The following is a 19,543-nucleotide window of genomic DNA, read 5'->3' on the forward strand; positions in this document are numbered from 1 at the left end:
CGCATACGTCCAACTGACATTTTCGGCCATACGACCTTTTCGATCAAACGGAAAAATGATCCTTTCTGTCGAACGACCAATTTATATAAACGATATTTTCTATCAAATAAACAGTTCGGGCAAACAAACATTTTCGGCCATTTCGGCCTAATGGTTGGTGCGGCCATATGAATGACACAACTTCCGGTCAAATGGCTCTCGTCCGAATGACTTTCGGTCAATCTTAGCTTCCCGTCCAATAACCAAACACGATTAATTTTATAGCTGGTAGGCACTATAAATAGCATTCAAAACAATGTTTTCTCAATTATAATTGGCTGCATGAATTTTGATTCGTTTTAAGAATTGTAAATATTTGGTAACGCTTCCTCTTAGCCATGGAAACTTACCTCACATTTCCGAAGACGGAGAGAAGTAAACAAGAGACTCACCTCACCCACACGAATATGAATATGAAAACATTATTTCCGAAGTAACTTTGTTCCGGATAAACAAAGTAAAATTCTGCGTTTCGATAACGCTCGAAATGAGCAGCCTGTCAGCGCAGGCTTTGCGTGTTGATTTCGAATTCGATTGTTTGGTTTTGTAACTCAGAATTTCTCTACGCTACATTCTATTCTGGTCATCCACAATAGGATGAAATTCAGTAACACATTTTTTCACTGTATTAACAGTGAAATTTTCAACCCTGTTTGTATTCTTCTCCTTAGAAATTGAAATGAATGGAAAATTTCACTTGTTTATAGCACAAGCATAATGGCAAACATGCGCACATATCAAAGGGTTCTTCTTCTTCTTCTTCTTCTTCTTATTGGCATTACATCCTCATACTGGGATAGAGCCGCCTCGCAGCTTAGTGTTCATTAAGCATTACCACAGTTATTAACTGCGAGGTTTCTAATCCAGGTTACCATTTTTGCATTCGTATATCATGAGGCTAGCACGATGATACTTTTATGCCCAGGGAAGTCGAGACAATTTCCAATCCGAAAATTGCCTAGACCGGCACCGGGAATCGAACCCACCCACCCTCAGCATGGTCTTGCTTTGTAGCCGCGCGTCTTACCACACGGCTAAGGAGGGCCCCAAAGGGTATCAAAGGGTTAGTCCTACAAAAAGTTTAGTGTTTCATATAAACAGGAATAAACAAATCGAATAAAATTCACTCGATATCCACCAAATGCTTTTTCATTGAACTATTTTTTTCTGATAACGGATTATACAATTATTGTCTATTTCTTCATTCGATTTTGATTCCAGTAGGTAACTGTAAACTGAATAGTAGCTCTGCTCGGAGTTTCTATTTTGTGTAAAAGCCGAAGTTGACTTTTTGACTACTGGCAATTCGTCTAAAACAAAAACAATCCCCCCATGAAATAATTAAATAATGTACTTGCCAATGTTTGTCAAATATAACAATTGGAGTTAAGATTTCCAAAAGGCATAATCTAGACTAACATTTGAAAAGGGCGTAACAGCCAAAATTTATTCCTTATGATTCTTCGCAGTACTGGTAGTTTTTGTGACTGTCATGTGAAAGCGAAAACAGTTGCATTTTCATTTTTAAGAGACCAAATGAAAATGTAGCCGTCTCTCGGTCACCTGTTACATTACAAGCAGTCATGACGGGAATGTTGCTTTGTTTTGAAATCTAAATTTCTAAATAGTTTTAATAAATCTGTGCAAATAACGATGTCGATAAAATGATTATATTGTTTTTGATTTTCGAGTTAGAAGTAACATTATTGAAGGAGAAAATAATTGTTTACAATAGTTTGATGCGCTTTCATGAAATAAAAATCCGTGAAAATTTGACAGACTTCCTTTCATTGTTTATGTTTCCTATGAAAGCGGGAGAGAATAAAGTGTAAATGGTTGGTCTAGTTATGTTTCAGAATAATGGGCCAAACACAATTGATACGTTTGCGTGCGTTTTGACAGTTTTCTCATGGGAAAACTGTCAAAACGCACGCAAACGTATCAATTGTATTTGGCCCATAAGAGAGTTAGATGTCTATAATATCTAAGATTTCCATAATATGGGAAGGAGGGGCAATATGTCCTAGCTAAGCAAACACTGCTTCAATGTCTCAGCTGTAACGAATTTCATGGGTATTTCTACCTCATGCAACAGTTGAACAATAGGTATAGCTGGCTGACGTCATTTAAAAATTTTAGAAAATCTCAATCATGTTGATAATATTCACATTTCAAAAAGTGGTGATATTTCGTTGCCGGAAAACTCATGAGGCAAAACGCTTTTTAGCTGGCAGCACTTTGGGAACAACGTACCACGCGTCGGCAAATCAGCATTCTGGCATGGACAGTGTGTGGAGACGCGTAGTACATTGTAGGTTAGTCCCCCTAGTGCGTATTAGATGTTTCATCAAATGTGGAAATTTTCTGTTTTTACAACCTTCCTATCTTTTATTCTAACACTTTTTTGCCTAACCTACATAATTTTTGATCTAGTTTCATTACGACCATGCCAAATATGGTAAACATAAGGGAATACCTAAAAGGCGTTTTGCCCTGGGGGCGCCACTAAAGTGTGAAGCAGGAAAAGGACCAGGGTTGAGCCACAGAGAAACAGTCGTGCTACGTAGAACAAAATGCAATCAAAATCATCGTTACGGAAACGTAGTGTACAAACGTTAAACACAAGTAAAATCGATGGAAGCACCATCGGTGGCCGATCAACCACATACAAAAATTAAATTCACCAAATACCTAAAGAACTCCGTGCATACTTAATATGTTTGCGTACGTTTTGGCAGTGTTTACATGGGAAAACTGTCAAAACGTAAGCAAACAAGAGGTTTCAAAAGTAAAAAACATAATGGACATGCAAGGTGTGAAAAATCAAACAATTTTGGGAGGCAAAACGCCTCCGCGATACTAAACTACGACGCATCACGCACCTGCACACACCTTCACGCAAGACCATGCCAAACAAAAGAGTGGACGCATGGTGAGTTGTGGAGATTTCAGCTAACAAGCGTTCTGCTTATTGAGTGTTCTGGCAACTAAACCAACAACTTTTTTTTTTTTGAAAAATAATGTTTTCAATATTATTGAGGTTATCCGTCCACGCATGAGGTAAACATCTTCTTAAACGTCGTCACATTTCAAAGATTATTACAGCATTTGTACCGTTAGGGCATATCGCCCTTCTTTCCCTTGATACTGCAGTAAAAGAAAAATATGAACTTATTTTCACTTTAGCCATTGATATAAACATTTTTCCTATATGTGGAACATTCATATATTTAAAACCACACCCTGTTATTCATCAACATTAACCTCGCCACACTCGTCAGTGTCGATGGGACAAAATAAGTGGCGACAATTTTCTAATAGATCATTGCGTGTTTCGGCCATTTATTTGGGTATCCCAACTGTACATATTTCAGCAGCGAACCTTGCGCAAAAATTTCGTCGATTTGTTTTCCTTTTGATTTCAGTTTGTAAAACAGAAGGAATCCCGAATTAAAATGAGAGCAGCCGCAGACTTTTGGAAAACAAGTGTCCGTGAGTGTCGTAGCTCAGAGTGGCGTCCGGTTGACGAGTGCTATACCCGACGACGATCAACCCGTTATTTGGTCAGTCGGCCGGACAGGAAAATTTATTTTAATGTACTCTTGGGATGATTTCTTGTCGTTCCACCTCGCCCATGCTGCACATACAACGTTGGTCGTGTTGTTGTGGTGCAAGTCTGTCACTCGATCATCTGTGGCGGCGAAGCAGCGTTAATCTCACACGGCTTTGATGAACACACCATCATTTAGCACTTGTCGTTCTGTCGTGTATCTTTTCAGCCTATCTGGCCAAAATTAGATTTTTTTTCAAAAATTCAATTTTGCATTTTTTGTGCCCATAACATGTTTAAGATATGAGCCAATAGGCGTAATGAAATTACTCTTGACGGTTTTGAATTGTTTAGGATATTTATGAACTAATTGGTATTTGATATTTCATATAACACTGCATAGGGTCTGATGCTGTTTTTCCCTTTTAATAGCTATGCTATCGAAACCAAAAATTATGTTGACTTTCTCAAAAGATGAAAGGTTGGACGATAAGTACAGCCTCAAATTTAGCTCTTCAATGCCATTTGAAGCTTGGTAGCTTGGTAGCAACGCTGGAACTTTTTTAAATGTTGCAAAACGACTAACCAATTTACTGTAGATAGTTTGAAGAGGTACCCCACCGTGCATTAATTTTCGCGTAACGAAGAAAAGTTGGCCCAATGGTGGAACGGGATGGGTTGGGGATTAAGTCAATCATGTTAGATGATTCGTTTCCCGGTGATCTAGTTTAGAAGGGCAAATGGAATCTGGTTGACGTAATCTGACCACCGCCGGACGGCTTTACACGAACACGATCCAACACCGTTCGGAGATGATTAATTTAAGCCATGAATCATAGGATTCTGTTTCTGGCTGTCTATACTTTGTTGGGGGAAATTAAATTTTCACTTTCACCGGTTGAATCATCCACACCTTGCCTTGACCGGATACCTTGAGAGCGCAGCAGAACGCAGCGCAACAAACATGTGGAGGAGGGATGGCGACCTTACGTGTCAACGGGCTCATTATTTTTCCTTCGCCATCATGGCGGGTAGAAAGCCAGAGTTATAACAAATGTTGCCATTCAGTTGTGCTTGTTCAATTTTTTTTCTAGGGTAAGAATTTGATAAACCACAACAATTAGTTTTGTTTGTTGCCGAAACAAGTTGTGTATTGTGGTGGAATTTGGCACATCCGACAGCTGTTTGGGTGTGCGCCGTTGCATTGCTACTCAATCAATTGTCAAGAGACCGATGTTATGATCTTGTAGTTGATCGCGCCCAAAAGGCGCTAGGTTCATCGTAAATATGCAGATGTTGGGCGTCTTCTTAAGGTGAAACCGACTGTCTTTTGTGTGACTGCTTTTCCCAATATTTGTAGTAAAAAAGTTCAGTATCAAATTTAATTATAATAGAAGGTTCTATTTTCTTGGCGTTTCATTTTTCATCAATTAAAGAATTTAAAATTCCTATAACCATAATAGGTACAGTTTCCCTATAATCAATTTATACCAATAAAATTGCAAAGATAATTCAAGATGTGCAAAAAAAGGTGATAGAACTATAGAAGAAGATTGTCGCCGTCGTCACTTGCGAAACATCTTTTGCTGGGAAAGATTGGCTGTGATCTAAATGTCAACAAAAAAAAAGCCTTACGCTTTGACAGATATGCACCCGGCATGTTTGCGAACGAAATCAAAAGGAGCAGTAGCAAAAATCGTCTTTTATGGTTTATTACCTCCATTGTTCAATACCAGGCCCGTTCCATTCTACTACTTTGTATCTTTATCAAATTTCTAGTCATCGCTTGATTTGAAAAAGGACACTTCATAGGAAATGCTATTCTGTACTTTCAACATGACTATTTAAGCAGTAACTACCAGCCTAGTGCAAATGCACAAAAAAGTTCGTTTACTACATCCAATTGATATTCCATCATTGACAATTCATTTACCAAGACGAACCTAACCCAAAATTCCAATAAATTTGGCATGAACTCGTGGCAAGTGCAGAGATGCCACATTATCTATTTATTCCTTCGAGTGAATTCGTCAAAAAAGACGAAAGAAGTTTCAAATTGAACCATAAAAAAATAAGATGGATTTCTTCTCAGAAAGAAAATCTCGATGGTGCATTTACTATTTTACATAAAAAAGAGTTGGAAATATTTGAGAACGCCTTCCTTCATTACTTCCAAACCTAGACATATTTTCCACATGTTAATAATCAGGTTTTCGGCTTTCAGTCACATGCAATTGTTGATAGTTTTGAACTATTGATAACGTTTCGATCCGGGGTTTTGGATCTTTATCTTAAAAATTAATCAACAAGCTCTGATGAATATCCAAACCACAGGATTTGAACGTTAGCAATGGTTTGAGATTATCAACATTTTCAAGTGACTGGAAGCCGGAAAAACTGAATATTAACATAATTACAGTTAAAATCCTTAAAAAAGACATAGAGGGGTCGTACAATAATTACGTAAGCACTTATGGGGGAAGGGGGGGTCTGCCATTTTTTAGGCTCCATATAAATAAAAAAAATTTGTATGGGAAAAATCTTACATGGGGGAGGGGGTTTGAAAAACCCAGAAAAATTGCTTACGTAATTAGTGTACGGCTCCAAAGTGTTTCAGGGGAATTCCTTCTACCAAACTTTTGGGGATTTCCTTCTCCAAGAATTTCAATGAAATTTTTATTGAAGAGTCTTGGAAGGTTTTTTTTTTTCAGAATTGCTTATCTAGGGAATTTTGGAGAGTTCAGTTCTGAGGAATGAATTATAAATTTCCCTGAATTACTGGATGAGAAATTTCGCATAATTCCTGGAAATGTTACAAGACTCCTAGGTATATCCTGCTGAACATATCCGCATCGCAGACTAGTGTTCATCAAGTCCTCTTCCTTCGGTTCTTTAGGAGGTCCTGCGTAGCTTAGCAAGGAAAGCACCTGCCTAACGTACTGGTTTCGTGGGATCAAACCCCATCGGAGGAATTGATTCGAACTAAATCTTTCACATGTTGTGCAATTGCACACATCGAGTTTCAGACATGGCAATTAATTTCCACTCTGGGTAATATAGGCAAGTAACTTTGATTGTATGAAATATTAGTTTGAACAAACCACAAACATTATCGGGGATCCCATAGCGTAGTTGGTACACGTTCGCCTTATAAGCGAATAGTAATGGGTGCGATTTCCAGCTCCTCCACCAAACTCAGGAGTATGCATTTTAATTTCCATAAGTATTCCTAAATAAACTCCTGGAGATATTTCCGGAATAATTTGGGTTAGAAATTCTATGTGAGATTCGAAAAAGTTCAGTGGAAGTTTCTGGAAGTGTGTACAAGTAATTTATGAAGCGTTCTTGGAGGAATTTCTGGATGAACTCCAGGGAGAATTTTAGGAGAAATTCCTAGAGAAAAAAAACTGGTTGACATGGTTGTATACTATTTCACCGAAAACCATTTCGCGGATTTTTTTTTCGCGGTACGACATTTCGCGGAATGTACCAAATCTCCGAAACACATTTCGCGGAATGCAAATTTTTTCCGAAAGACATTTCGCGGAATGTACCATTCCACCAAAAGTCATTCCGCGGAATGCCATTTGGCGGAATTCAGTTAGAATAATTATTATTGAAATATTTACCGATTTCTGCTTAATTACATGCAATATTGCAATCTGGGCTAAATTCTTTGGAATTGTGATTTAAATAATGAAAGATGGTAATTCTTTCTTTGAATGACTGCATCCGGTCGGTATAACACAAAGCAAGCAAAGCCTTCTTGAAATGGACATGTTTGCTCGGTATAAAGAAAAGAAAGGAGGTAGTCCCTTCTATGAATTAACGCATCTACCCGGTATAAAGCAAAAGGAAAGGTTATGCCTACTTCATTAACTAATACCTCTTCAGGGTTAAAATGTAAAATTGGAACACAAAACAATCATCTCTATATAAAAGAAACAAGGAAAAAAACTAAAGAAGAAAGGCCAGGTGGCCAAATACTTAAACTGAAACACTACTGAAAAAATGAAAATAAATTGAATTTAAGTTGAAGAAATAAAAAATTATGCCTACTTTGAATGGATGCGTCTGCCCTAGAGATGGTCGGGATTCACATTTTGCAAATCCGACCCCGATTTGTAAATTTCCTTCAAACCCGGACCCGACCCGAGCCCGGAATTTTTTTTTCGTCAAACCCGAAACCGACTCGTACCCGAGAATTTTTGTAATCGTAAACTCGTACTTAACCCGAACCCGACATTTAATTATTTAAGCCCGCACTAAAGTTTGGCCCGGAAAATTAAAACTAGATATTTTCCGTACCCGACCAGAACCCGATTTTTTTTATCTATTTTAGTTGATAATGCCTTCTTTAAAAGAACGCGTCTGTCCAGTGTAAGGCGAAAAGAGTTGATAATGCCTTCTTTGAATGGATGCGTCTGCCCGGTATCAGGCGAAAGGAGGAGTAATGCTTTCTTTAAGTGGATGCATCTGCCCGGTATAAGGCGATGGGAGGAGTAACGCCTTCTTTAAATGGATGCATCTGGCCGGTATAAGGCGGCCATTCAAAAGAATGCGTCTGCCCGGTGTAAGTCGAAGGGAGAGGTAACGCCTGCTTTAAAAATGATAAATTGATAATGCCTTCTTTAAATGGTAGCAAAGCGGACAGACGCTACCGCTTCTCGATATTAGGCGAAAGGAAGAAATAAATAGAGGGTCTTGTTTCCCGGACTATAAAAAATCCCGGGATCCGGGACTAAATTTTTCGTTATCCAGGATATCCAGGATCCAGGATAAAAATAAAAATACTTGTAAATTTCAATTTCATATATTTATTACATTTTTAAGAATGGTAAAATATGTATCAGGTCAATTTACTAACGACTCGCCCCTTGTCTACTCGCCTGCAATCCGGTGGGTGGCACGACGCCATGTTTTTGCAGCCATGTTTTTTTTTTTGTTTTTGCATATTTGCAACATCTCAGTGTAAAATTCATGATAGTATGTGTTTTGTTTTCTAACATCACATATGATTCTCTTTAGGATACAAAACTGTCGGTGGGATATGGTCGCGCAATGTTGGCTGTAAAACAAACCTACTGTGTGAGATCGGGATGCCACCGGGCATCCTTTTATTATGTAATACGTTTTAATAAATGTTAAGGCGTTGATGCTTGAATCCGACAATAAATAATTCTTATTAGTTATTTCAGAATTAAAATTAGAGAACACCCGCTCGCTCAACCGGTGATTGGTAGATTTTCAAACAATTCTGTATAAGATCCTACCAAAACCTGTATAAGAACTGGGCATATGCGAAAACGCTAGATTCTTTTATAAATATTATATTTCTTACAATTTTTGTTTGTGATCTTATATTGTATAAGAATCTAACAATGTTGCATATGCCCAGTTCTTATACAGGTTTTGGTAAGTTCTATACAGAAGTGTATGAAAATCTAACAGTCGCTGGTTGGGTATATCAATCGAAGTGGCTTTAATGGACTTGAATGCCATGAAACCTTCTCCAGACTCGATACTAGTTCATCAGTTACTTCAAACAGAGCATGCTCCTTATTGATGAAATTATTCAAGCTACGACGCATTTCTCTGTTTTTGGTCCATAGCTTACAACTCTTCTATGGAGATGAAGCCTTGTTCCCGTCAGATTCAGAAAATGATGTGTGGATCGGAACTTAAACAAACTTAATCAGCTGGTGACGGGAAGCGATCGAAAGCCCAGCAGAATTCGAAAATTACCTTTCTTTACTTTGAAGCCATCTCATCTCTTGATGTTTCGACGCTCATCTACTCGTTTTAGAATTGCATCGTGCAAATTCGAAGTGAAAGGGTTTTGCTGTCTATTCAGTTCAGATAGCAAAAAGTCTAGTCAACAACATTACGTCACGACCCTTCAGCGCCTCCGATATCACCCCAACAGGCTGGGGAGCGTCGAATATCGATTGAACCAGATCCAGATAATTTTTGATTATGTACGTACTTTTATTCTTATGGAGCGATTTCACAGTTCACTAGTTTTCAGAACATCCTGAACGAGTTGAAGTTGTTCCCTAAACCGGTTTTCATCCTTCCTCTGGAATTCGAACAATGTTTCGGATTCGTTTGAAAGTTTCTCCAAAATCGGTTTTATGTAATCTGAATTAAATTCAACAATTGGTTAAGAAAATCAATATAATATAAGTTCAGATATTACCAAATGAGAACGAATTGAGTTCGTCATCTGATTTTTCACTACCATTGATGTCGTTGAAACAATCGTCGTCATCATTATCTGAACATTTTTATTCCGACATAATCGTCTTGGACTTGGGGGACTTCGATGAAGAACGTCATTAATAGCGAGGTGCGACAACTTGGGACAACTTCGGCTTTACGGATCGTTTCCGGCGGAGAAGAAAAGGCAATCCGTGGAACAGCTGTTAACGAGTTGTGACATTGAACACAATTGATTCGCACATCGGATGGCGCTTCGATTATTGTGAAATCTGGAAAGCTGATTCCTTATTTTCATCAGCTGTATGTTCGCTCCAAAAACAAAATAGTCAGAAGGCTAGGAGACCTATATTGTTACTCATCACTCTCGACCAATTGAGAAGATATCTGTGATTGCTTGTTTGTGTATGTTTGTATGTATAGGTCTGCATAAGACATGCGGGAAAATAAAAGCCGATGGGCTAACAAACTAGAATCGGTGCAATTATGCAGAACATACATTCATTAATTTATCTTAAATATTTTTGTTATCATGTATTTTTATTTTCAGAAATCCCAGGATTTGCATGAAAAATCCAGGATCCAGGATGCATTACATCCCAGGATATCCAGGATTTTTGTCCCAGGATTTCCTGAACAAGACCCTCTAGAAATAAATAAATGATCTTGTCTTATATATATAAAACCAATCTATGTATGTATGTTCGCTAACTCCTTCTGAAACACTTGGCCGAGCCCACCCAACTTCGGTAAACCCGTTCTCTCTCCTCAGGGGAAGTTACCAAAGGGGGTGGGAGGGTCATTTAGGAAAGGGGGAGGGGTTTTGTTTAGAAAACGAACAATTATGTGTAACTTTCATCTCCCAGGACCGATTTCAACCAAATTTTGTACACATATTCACTATAAGGAAACAATCATATGAGAGATTTTGGGAAAGGGGGAGGGGTCTGGGGGGAGGGGTATTGTTCAGAAAACAGGCAATTCAGTGTTTCTTTTGAACCCCTGGACCGCTTTCATCCAAATTTGGTACACACATTCTCTATCCTAAGGAGAAAATAACAAAGGGGTGGGATGATCATTGGGAAAAGGGGAGGGTAAGGGGGAAGGGTTGTCTTTAGAAAAAGAGCAATTCAGTGTAACACCCAACTCCCAGGACCGATTTCAGCCAAATTTGGTGCACACATTTTCTATCCTAAGGAGAAGATAACAAAGAAGGTGGGAGGGTCATTTTGGAAAAAGGGAAGTTATGGGGAAGGTTGTCTTTAAAAATGAGCAATTCAGTGTAACTCCCAGGATAAATTTCAACCAGATTTGGTACACTTATTCTCTATTTTTGGAAGATGTTTATTGAAAAGGTGGAAGGGCCAAACAAAGATATAAAAATATATTGATACAAAGGTTCAATTCTATGAGCGGTAGATCTACCTCTGTGGGTTTCGTGCTACAGCATTGGACATTTTAATTCTATAATTTACTTTTCAGTCCCTAGCAAAGCCGGATACATATAGCTATTAGCTATCTATATATCTCGGATACTTATTCAACGTATGTGACGTATGTGATTTTGTAAACAAAAATTTAAACGTTGATTTCTGCAATCTGATAGCACTCCCACGCAAACTATCGCCACATACAGGTAGGGGGAGGTTTCGGCTACATGTTCGTTGTATTGGTTTGCGTGGGAGTGTCATCATATTTGACAAATCGACGTATGCATCTTTGTTTACAAAATCACATACGTCGTTTTGAATAAGTTGCCGAGATATATAAAACTCAATGTTTGTATGTTTGTGTGTGTGCTCCAGCCTAACTTCTGAACCCATTATTGTATTGTTTAGTTATCGATCAATTCAACCATTTATCGAAATCATGGTTTGCCCAACGTAAAAAGCAATGATTAATGTGTTTCCTTCTGGATGGTGAATGTGATCCCTTCTTTAAAAATAGACGTTTGCTCGGAATAAGGCATCGGTGGATGTTTGTCCTTCTTTAGAAATAGACGTTTGCCCGGAATATGGCGATTATGGGTTCGCTCCCTTTTCCAAAATCAGTCAATGTTTTCAAATGAAATCTGCCTTCTTTTGATCAAATGATGAAGTATCGATAAGATAACGCAATTATCCTGTTGACCAATTGGTTTATTCATTTTCCGATTGTGAAAAAAAACTGCGAATCAAACTGGCAATTCCGAGCAAGGCCGGGTACATAAAGCTAGTTATTCATAAAAACGTCTATCCGTAACAAAGTACAGAGAGGAAATAATCCCTTCATTATATCTGGGCCGTCTACCAGATATAATAAAGGATTTGTAAGAGGCAATTTAAATTTTGAAAACTTCTTCTGCATATTCTTGGAGGCCTTCCTTATGCATGTTACTTGGCTTAGCAGGTAAGCAGGTAATAATTGTGGAAATGCTGAATGAACACTAAGCTATTATTATCAATATTCCGCGAAACGGTGCATTCCGCGAAATGGTACATTCCACCAAAAGTCATTCGGCGAAAAGGTACAAACCGCCAAATGTCGTACCGTGAAAAGTTACAAACTGCCGATTGTTATTCCGCGAAATGTTCAACCGCGAAAATGAATTCCGCGAAATAGTTTTCGGGGAAATGTTATACAATCTGTTTCGCGAAATTCATTTTCGCGGTTGAACATTTCGCGGAATAACATTTGGCGGTTTGTAACTTTTCGCGGTTGTTTTGCATTCGTTTAACACGAGATTAACGAGACTATCATTCAGCATAGGCTTGCCTTGCAGTCACGCATCTTCCCGCACGGCTAAGGAAAGCCTCCCAGAATATTTAGAAGTAGTTTTCAAAATTTCAATTGCCCATTATACTAGAGATGGGCAAAACGGATCACTTAGTTGAACGGTTCAGATCTGGGTCATTCAGTCTAATGATCCGGATCTTTCATACGGATCGGATCTTTAGAACAATACGTAAGGAGAATGCAAAATAGTGAAACGGTTGGCATTCTGGACCATGATTTCGACCCGTACATGCCAAAATTCACCGCTCTCACGCTCACAAGGATATATTATATGTGTAAAGAACCCACAATAAGCTTTTCGTTTTGTTATTTCCTTACAAATGGTTAGTTAATTTGCTGATCTGGTGATCCGGATCTTTTAAAAAGTGAGCTGTGAATCATTCACTCACAACAAAGATCCGGCTCATTTTAACGGTTCCGGATCTGAATGCCCATCTCTACATTATACCGAGCAGATACATCCATTTAAAGAAGACGTTACCCCTCCTTTCGCCTTATACCGGGCAGACGCGTTCATCTAAAGAAGGCATTATCAACTCCTTTCGCCTTATACCGGGCAGATGCATCCATTTAAAGAAGACGTTACCCATCCCTTCGCCTTATACCGGACAGATGCATTCTTTTAGAGAAGGCCTTATCAACTCCTTTCGCCTTATACCGAGCAGATGTATCCATTTAAAGAAGGCGTTACCCCTGTCTTCGTCTTATACCGGGCAGATGCATTCTTTAAAAAAAGGCATTATCAACTCCTTTCGCCTTATACCGTGGCATTACCAATTCCTTTCGCCTAATACCGAGTAGATGCATCCATTTAACGAATACATTATCAACTCCTTTCGTCTTATACCAGGAAGACGCATTCTTTTAAAGAAGGCATTACCAACTCCTTTCGCAGATGCATCCATTTAAAGAAGGCGTTACCCCTCTCTTCGCCTTATACCTATATACTCCTTTTGAAGAAGGCATTATCAACTCCTTTCTCCTTATACCGGGCGGATGCATCCATTTAAAGAAGGCGTTACCCGTCCCTTCGCCTTATACCAGGAGACGTGTTCTTTGAAAGAAAACATTAGCAACTCCTTTCGTCTTATAACGGGCGGTAGATACGGTCGAGTCGAACCCGTACCCGATGGGTTCGGGTTTGAAAAATGACTACAATATCGGGTTCGGGTCGGGTACGGGTTTGAGAAATAAAATACTGCAAATTATTTTATTCAGTTTTGTAAATTGTGAGGCTAGTTTGTTGTTTGGGCTTACATTTTTTTCCAATTTTAAGAGAACCAGAAAATATCTAGTTTGAATTTTTCGGGGAAAAATTGTGTGCGGGCTAAAATAATTAAATTATTTCGGATTCAAATCGAAATTCTCGGGAACGGGTCGGGTTCGGATTTGCATTAAATGCAAAAAAAATGCCCGGATTGCATGTAATTAAGCGGTATTCAGTAAGTATTTCAGTGATAATTATTCTAACTGAATTCCATCAAATGGCATCCCGGGGAATGACTTTCGGTGGAAAGGTACATTCCGCGAAAAGTCTTTCGGATAAAACGTGCATTCCGCGAAATAAGTTTCGAAGAGTTGGTACATTCCGCGAAATGTCGTACCGCGAAAAAAATTCCGCGAAATGGTTTTCGGCGATACCATTTGGCCGAGAGAGTCACCTGGCCAAAAGGGTCGTTTGGCCCAAAGAGTCGTTTGGCCGAAAGGGTCATTTGGCCGAAAGGGTCGTTTGGCCGAAAGGGTCATTTGGATGAAATGGTAATTTGGCCGAAAGAGTCATTAGGCTGAAAGGGTCATTAAGCCAAAATGGTCATTAGGCCGAAATGGTCAATTGGCCGAATAGGTCATTTGAAAAGTGAGAAATTAGGATTACGAAGAGAGACGTTTCAATTCTCATTCCTCATTTCTCACTTCTCACTGTAATAAATGAGGAGCACGAAGTGAGTAGCGAGACGTCTCACTACTCACTTCACGCTTCTCGCTTTTTACAGCAAGAAATGATAAATGAGGAGTGAGAAGTGAGACGTCTCTCTTCTCAATCCTAATTTCTCACTTTTCACTGTGAAAAGTGAGTAGTGCGAAGTGAGTAGCGAGACGTCTGACTACCCACTTCGCACTACTCACTTTTTACAGGGAGAAGTGTGAAATGAAGAGTGAGAAGTGAGACGTCTCTCTTCTAATTCCTAATTTCTCACTTTTCAAATGACCTATTCGGTCAAATGACATATTCGGCCAAATATCCTATTCGGCCAATTGACTCTTTCGGCCAAACGACCCTTTCGGTCAAATGGCGCTTTCGGCCAAACGACCTTTTCGACCAAATGACCCTTTCGGCCAAATGACCCTTTCGGCCAAACAACCCTTTCGGCCAACCGACCCTTTCGGCCAAATGACCCTTGCAGTCTAATGACCCTTTCGGCCAAATGACCCTTTCGGTCAAACGACCCTTTCGGCCAAATGACCCTTCCGGCCAGATGGGTTTCGGCCTTTCGGTTTGTTCGGCCTAGGGGCATTCGGTCAAATGGCTTTCGGCCGAATGGGTTACGACCAAACGACCCTTCCTCCTATTGCAATCAATGCGAATATGGTGATGATTAGTAAGACATCAAGCACGTTATCTGGGATTGCCTGAATATGTGCAACGTTGCAGATTAATCTACCTAGCGGTGACGATGCCTTTCTCGATTCAATAGTTTGTTTCGTCTTGGTGTGATACACATCATAAACAATTGCCTACATTACGGGTCTTGCAAACGCTGTATAGCGAATCAACCAACCAAGCTTATATGGTTCAACACACCATTTTCTTCATAACTTTTGAACGCATCGACCGATCGAGATTAAATTCAATAGTGATCAACCAGGGTTTGTCCCAAGTGCGAGCAAATCAGTTAAGAATTATTATATGAAAAAGTGGCTAATGTTTTCTGGGTTTTGTGTGCACACACATACACACAAACATACACACGGACTGACAGACATGTGTACAGTTCGACGAGCTGAGTCGATTGGTATATAAAGTGTATTTATAATTATCGGAACGGTCTATATTTGAAGGGCAAGGACCGTTTTACCGAAAACCACACCATATACAAGTCATTTTGCCGAATAAGTAATTCGGCCGAATTGGTCGTACGACTCAATAATTTCTCAATTTCGAAACTATTCGGCCGATTTGACGTCTCATTTCTCACTTCTCACTGCGAAAAGTGAGAGATGAAAAGTTAGACATGATGAATGAAAAGAGATGCGTCATCCTCTTTTTCTTCGCTCTTCCTACTTTGCAGTAAAAAGTGAAAAATGAGAAATTATTAGTGAAAAGTGAGACGTCCCACTACTTACTTCACATTTCTCACTTTTTACAGTGATTAGTGATTAATGAGTGGTATGAAGTTAGGAAAGATACGTCTCACTTCTCACTTTTAAAAAGGATAAGGAAACGTCTCACTTCTCATTTTGCATTACTCACTTTTCACAATGAGAAGTTTGAAGTGAGAAATATGACATTTCACTTGGGAAGAGCGAAGTAAGAAGTGAGATGCCTCTTTTCTTACTCATCATTTCTAACTTCACATTTCTCATTTTTCGCAGTGAGAAGTGAGAAAGATGATTGAGAAATGATAACTGAACGTCAAATGACTTATTTGGTCAAATGACTTTTTACGGCCGAATGACTAATTCTATAAAAATGAAATCTAGGTTATGTTTCATCAATTATTTCAAACGTATCATATTATCTTCACTATCTTGTACGGAGCTGCTATAAAATTTACACAAAATGTGCATTATTATGGGAATGTGTGTATCTAAGTATATTAATGAAACGCTGTTTCGGTCTGCGCTGTTAGGTATACATATATGTGATATTGTGTTCCATTGTGATATTGTGTATATTCTATTAATTAATCTATATATATAAAAATCAATCTATGTATGTATGTTCGCTAACTACTTCTGAACCACTTGGCCGAATTCAACCAAATTTGGTACACACGTTCTCTATCCTCAGGGGAAGTTGACAAAGGGGGTGGGAGGGTCATTTAGAAAAGGGGGAGGGGTTTTGTTTAGAAAACGAACAATTATGTGTAACTTGCATCTCCTAGGACCGATTTCAACCAAATTTTGTACACATATTCAATATAAGGAAACAATCATATGAGAGTGTAATCTTTGAAAGGGGAGGGATCTGGAGGGAGGGGTATTGTTCAGAAAACAGGTAATTCAGAGTAAATTCTGAACCCTTGGACCGATTTCAACCAAATTTGGTACACAAATTCTCGATCCTAAAGAAAAGATAACAAAGGGGGTGGGGCGATCATTGTAAAAATAGGGAGGGTATGGGGGGAGGGGTTGTCTTTATAAAAACGAGCAATTCAGTGTAACTCCCAACCCCCAGTACCCATATCAACCAAATTTTGTACACATATTCACTAAGAGTAGTCGATCATATGGAAGTGTAATTTGGGAAAGAGGGAGGGGTCTGAGGGGAGGGGTATTGTTCAGAAAACAAGCAATTCAGTGTATATTTTGAACCCCTGGACCGATTTCATCCAAATTTGGTACACACATTCTCTATCCTAAGAAGAAAATAACAAAGGATGATCATTGGGAAAAAGGGAGGGTAAGGGGGAAGGGTTGTATTTAGAAAAAGAGCAATTCAGTGTAACACCTAACTCCCAGGACCGATTTCAACCAAATTTGGTGTACACATTTTCTATCCCAAGGAGAAGATAACAAAGGAGGTGGGAGGGTCATTGGGGAAAAATTATGGGGGAAGGGGTTGTCTTTAAAAAATGAGCAATTCAGTGTAACTCCCAGGATAAATTACAACCAGATTTGGTACACTTATTCTCTATTTTTGGAAGATGTTTATTGAAAAGGTAGAAGGGCCAAACAAATATATAAAAATAGATTGATACAAAGGAACAATTCTATGAGCGGTAGATCTACCTCTGTGGGTTTTGTGCTACAGCATTGGACATTTTAATTGAATAATTTACTTTTCAGTCCCTAGCAAAGCCGGATACATATAGCTATTAGCTATCTATATATCTCGGATACTTATTCAGTGATGTGACGTATGTGATTTTGTAAACAAAAATTTAAACGTTGATTTCTGCAATCTGATAGCACTCCCACGCAAACCATCGCCACATACAGGTAGGGGAGGTTTCGGCTACACGTTCGTTGTGTTGGTTTGCGTAGGAGTGCCATCATATTTGACAAATCGACGTATGCATCTTTGTTTACAAAATCACATACGTCCTTTGAATAAGTACCCGAGATATATAAAACTCAATGTTTGTATGTTTGTGTGTATGCTCCAGCCTAACTTCTGAACCCATTATTGTATTGTTTAGTTATCGATCAATTTAACCATTTATCGAAATTATGGTTTGCCCAGTGACAAGCAATGATTAATGTGTTTCCTTCTGGATGGTGAATGTGATCCCTTCTTTGAAAATAGACGTTTGCCCGGAATAAGGCATCGGTGGATGTTTTCCTTCTTTAGAAATAAACGTTTGCCCGGAATATGGCGAATATGGGTTTGCTCCCTTCTTCAAAATCAGTCAATGTTTTCAAATGAAATCTGCCTTCTTCTGATCAAATGATGAAGTATCGATAAGAAAACGCAATTATCCTGTTGACCAATTGGTTTATTCATTTTCCGATTGTGAAAAAAAACTGCGAATCAAACTGGCAATTCCGAGCAAGGCCGGGTACATAAAGCTAGTATTAGATAAATTTCAATACGTATCACACGAAGCGGGTTAAATTTAATATTAGGACTAATTTTTCAACACAACACATTCGTTAATGGTAGTAGTCATTTGTCATCAATCATCGAACATGGAAGCACGTCGAAAAAGCAGTGATGGAGGCCCATTACGGAAAACGAATCATTCAACGTCGAGGGCCATACCACGAAAGCACTGGTTAGGGTAAACATCGAGCCAGACAGAACTAACGACATCCATTACAACATTCCGACAAAGACAGTGAGACACAGGACACAGGTGACGACCCCCTAACCTGGAGTGCTGCACCGGGACAACGGCCTAAAGTAGCCAACTCGAGGCGTCGAACGCCCACTAGAACTGCCCGGTCGTCCGATTCTCATCGGATAGCTGCACGGCGGAGTCGACTGGTAGTTGTAACGGCTGGCCTGCAGTTCCGGTGCCGGAACCGAGGCCGACCGCCTGAATGGCGTGGGGCTACAGTTACGGGTGTAGTCTTTGGTGCGTTCATGAATGACCGGAACCTCCACGGAAGTGGCCCCCGATGGACCGAATGGAGATCCGCTTTGATAGAGTGGGTGTTTCTGTTTGGTGTTGTTGGTGAGCTGCCTTTGGTTGCTGTTGCGGCTTGCACCGGCAACGATCCGGTGGCCTTCGCCCGGGAAAATGATTCCAAACTCGTAGCCGAAATCGTACTTGAAGTAGATGATTCCGGTGTCCGGGTCGACGTGTTTGGTGCCTGTGCCGGTGCAAAGGCAATTTTGTTGTTGGATTCGATGGGTGTGATTTTTTTTGATTTGTCGAAGGACAGTTATGACATGGATTATACAAGCCGGTGATTTACGGTGGGATTTAATTTTTCATTTCACGAAGATCGGGCCGAATGTGTTGTTGTTGTTGTTTTATTGCATCCCGGCAGAAAGGCGACAGTATGAATGCGAACGAACATTACGAAGACATATTTTGTAATCGAAAAAGAAAATGAGGAGTTATTTATAAAATTGTACGAACGAATGATGGTGGGCATTGGGGGAAAGGTTCGAACAATGAATGACGGACGAAAATCGCACGAAAACTCAACCAAATGACAACGGTTTGTGGTAGGATGAAACAAAAACGCTCACAGTTCAAACTCAAAGAAAATTGAAACAAATCAAAGCAAATCATACAGGTTTGAAAGGCGGCAAGAATAGAAACGAAACAAGTCAAATAAAAACAAAAA

General features: G+C 39.4%; 1 protein-coding gene across 8 annotated transcripts in view; it reads right to left on the reverse strand.

Annotated features, from left to right (window-relative positions):
- Nucleotides 1-19,543, reverse strand: part of LOC134208759 (muscle M-line assembly protein unc-89) — a 292,998-nt gene that overhangs the window by 83,039 nt on the left and 190,416 nt on the right. For 6 of the 8 annotated variants that reach the window (XM_062684661.1, XM_062684665.1, XM_062684663.1 and 3 more), the window contains one exon: nucleotides 18,617-19,060. The exons of the other annotated variants lie outside the window; for them this stretch is intronic. In XM_062684661.1, the coding sequence (XP_062540645.1) occupies nucleotides 18,617-19,060 (444 nt within the window). The remainder of the gene's footprint in view (nucleotides 1-18,616; nucleotides 19,061-19,543) is intronic. 8 annotated transcript variants of the gene reach the window in all.

Source organism: Armigeres subalbatus, chromosome 2 (assembly GCF_024139115.2).
Source record: "Armigeres subalbatus isolate Guangzhou_Male chromosome 2, GZ_Asu_2, whole genome shotgun sequence".
NCBI classification, from domain to species: domain Eukaryota; kingdom Metazoa; phylum Arthropoda; class Insecta; order Diptera; family Culicidae; genus Armigeres; species Armigeres subalbatus.